The following is a 2,859-nucleotide window of genomic DNA, read 5'->3' as shown; positions in this document are numbered from 1 at the left end:
TGGGGGAAGGCCCCTACGACAGGGATCCACGGTGAGAAGTTCTTCTCGACTTTCACTGACATGCACGCGCGTCGTACAGTTGTAGAATTCTCCAAGACGAAGACAGATGAGTTGGAACACTTCAAGGCGTATCAAGCACTCGTCAAGAACACCCACGGAGTCACCCTCAAGGCCGTCCGTTTTGACAACGGAGGCGAATATATCAGTAAGGACTTCATTGCCTACTTGGAAGCTGAAGGCATTACAGTACACACTACGACGCCCAAGTCCTCCGCACAAAACGGTGTTGCGGAGCGCGTCAATCGCACCGTGATGGACCGCGCGCTGGCGCTCCTCATCGCGGCAGGTCTCCCCAAGTTTCTCTGGCCCGAAGCCGTGGCCCACGTCGCGTACCTCAAGAACCGATCCCCGACTCGCGCACTCAAGGACAAGACTCCCGAAGAAGTCTGGACCGGCCGCAAGCCCGACATCTCGGACTTACAGGAGTGGGGCATCCGTTGCTGGGTACTAACTGACAGACAGAAACGAACCAAGCTGGACCCCAAGTCCCAGCCTATGTTTTACATGGGCCCAGCACCCGGCACGAAAGGCTGGGGGTACTACGATCCCAAGAGTCGCCGAATCGGCAAATCTCGCAACATCATCTTTGCGGTCCCCAAGAGTCAACCACCCGCGGGCGATGATGACGACGAGTACGTCGAGCTCTCCCTCCCTGCGCCGCTCGAGGGGGAGAATGGGATCATAGGCGACCTGGCGCAAGGGGGAGACACGACCGTCTCTCCCGCGAATGTACCAGACGCACCACCCCCGGTTACGACTCAGAAGGCACCGCGACCGAAAACTGTCATTCCACCATCCGAGCGCACCCTCCGCGGGAAGCCACGCATCGACTACAAGGCTGTCGAAGACGGCAAGGGCATAGTCATCAGGACCACGCCGAACGCGCCTCAACAAACGGTTTTGGACGATGACGATGATGCCGTCGAACACATCGTCGGCGATTACGAGTCACATTTCCTCTGCCTGCTCACACTTACAGATACACCCACCGCGCGCGAGCCCCGCAATTACAAGGAAGCGGAAGCATCACCAGACGCCAAACTTTGGCGTGGCGCAATGGACTCCGAGATCGCCCAACTCCTCAAACTCGGCACCTGGTCACACGCAGACCTTCCGTACGGACGCAAACCCATCGGATGCACCTGGGTCTACAAGCGCAAGGAAGACCTCGAAGGGAACGTCAAGTACAAAGCGCGCCTTGTCGCGCAAGGCTTCTCCCAAGTCTTTGGAATAGACGTCTTCGATACCTTCTCTCCTGTCATTCGCACTGACTCAGTTCGCGTTCTAGCTGCCATAGGAACCGTGCGTGACATGGAGATGTCGCAGTTCGATGTCGTCGGCGCATACCTCAACGCCGAACTCGACGAAGAGATCTACATGCGACAACCCCCGGGATACAACGACAAACACAGCAAGGTTCTACGCCTGCAAAAGGCACTCTACGGCCTCAAGCAGGGCGGTCGCAAATGGAACGAGCACTTCAATCGCATCATGACGCAAAACCTCGCCTTCAAGCGTTTGAACTCGGATCCCTGTGTCTACATCAAGAAGACCAGGCGCGGTCTTGTTATCATTGGCGTCCACGTGGACGACATGATCGCGCTCGCGGATACCACATCGCTGATGGATGATTTTGCTACAGAACTGGCCAAGCATGTCAAGATCACTAACATGGGTCCCCCGACCCTGTTCTTAGGCCTAGAGTTCTCACGAGATCGCACTGCACACACGCTGACCATTTGCCAATCCCAGTACATTCTGCGTGTCCTCGAGCGTTTCGGCATGACGGACTCAAACCCTGTCAGCACGCCGCTCGACCCGAACGTCAAGCTCGTCAAATGTGCTGAAGACGCTGATCTCACCGAAATGCGCAAGTGCCCGTATCAAGCTGTCATCGGATCCCTCATGTATGCAGCCCTCGGAACGCGACCGGACATCGCGTACGCCGTTCAGGCTCTTTTGCAGTACAACTCGCGCTATGGCCCGGAACATTGGACCGCCGCAAAGCACGTCCTGCGCTACCTCAAGGGGATGCACACGTATGGCATCACCTACTCAGGCGAAGGTCAGACGCGACTTCAAGCCTACTATCTCAACCTTCGACTCGAGGGCTATACCGACGCCGACTGGGGATCAAACCCGGACGACCGACGCTCGATTTCGGGATATACTTTCCTCGTTGGGAACGCCGTCGTCGCATGGAGCTCGAAGAAGCAAACTACGGTCGCGCTCTCATCGACTGAAGCCGAATACATGGCCGTATCGTACGCCGCGCGACACACGATCTGGATGCGCGCGCTACTGGCCGAACTCACGTTCGCTCCTACTGAAGCCACCAAGCTCAATGTCGATAACAAGTCAGCAATGGAATTGTCCAAAGACAATGTTCTACACGCGCGCACGAAGCATATCGATATTAGACACCACTTCATTCGAAAATGCATCACCGGCGAGGCCATACGACTTGAATATTGCCCTACGGACATCAATTCCGTCGACCTGTTCACGAAGGCCCTCGCACGGGAACGTTTCCAGGCCCTTCGCACGCAACTCGGTATCCTTCCGGTACAGAGTTGAGGGGGAGTGTTGGAGTATAGCGGACACGTTTCTCTTTGTACCAATTGTTAAGGTTGGCCCAACGAAGATTCGACACCTCTCGTAACGCGTTATGGTCACATCAGTCACCAGCGCTCAGCCACGTCATTAGCAGTTATCGACGGAATATCAATCGAAATAGGGCTTATGGTCACTGTTACTGGTGTTCCATGCTCCGGAGTCTCTTGTTGTCTACTATGGCCT

At 55.9% G+C, this 2,859-nt stretch overlaps 1 protein-coding gene across 1 annotated transcript; it reads left to right on the top strand.

Annotated features, from left to right (window-relative positions):
* Positions 1-165: 165 nt before the first annotated feature.
* DICSQDRAFT_25697 (uncharacterized protein) lies at positions 166-2,577 on the top strand (the record flags this gene model as incomplete). Its single annotated transcript, XM_007371713.1, has 1 exon — positions 166-2,577. A coding segment is annotated over one exon (2,412 nt), but the record flags the coding sequence as incomplete, so codon positions are not given.
* Between the last annotated feature and the right edge of the window lie 282 nt (positions 2,578-2,859).

Source organism: Dichomitus squalens, assembly GCF_000275845.1.
Source record: "Dichomitus squalens LYAD-421 SS1 unplaced genomic scaffold DICSQscaffold_202, whole genome shotgun sequence".
Classification (NCBI taxonomy): domain Eukaryota; kingdom Fungi; phylum Basidiomycota; class Agaricomycetes; order Polyporales; family Polyporaceae; genus Dichomitus; species Dichomitus squalens.
Note: the sequence above shows the minus strand (reverse complement) of the source record. Positions and strands in the feature narration are given on the sequence as shown.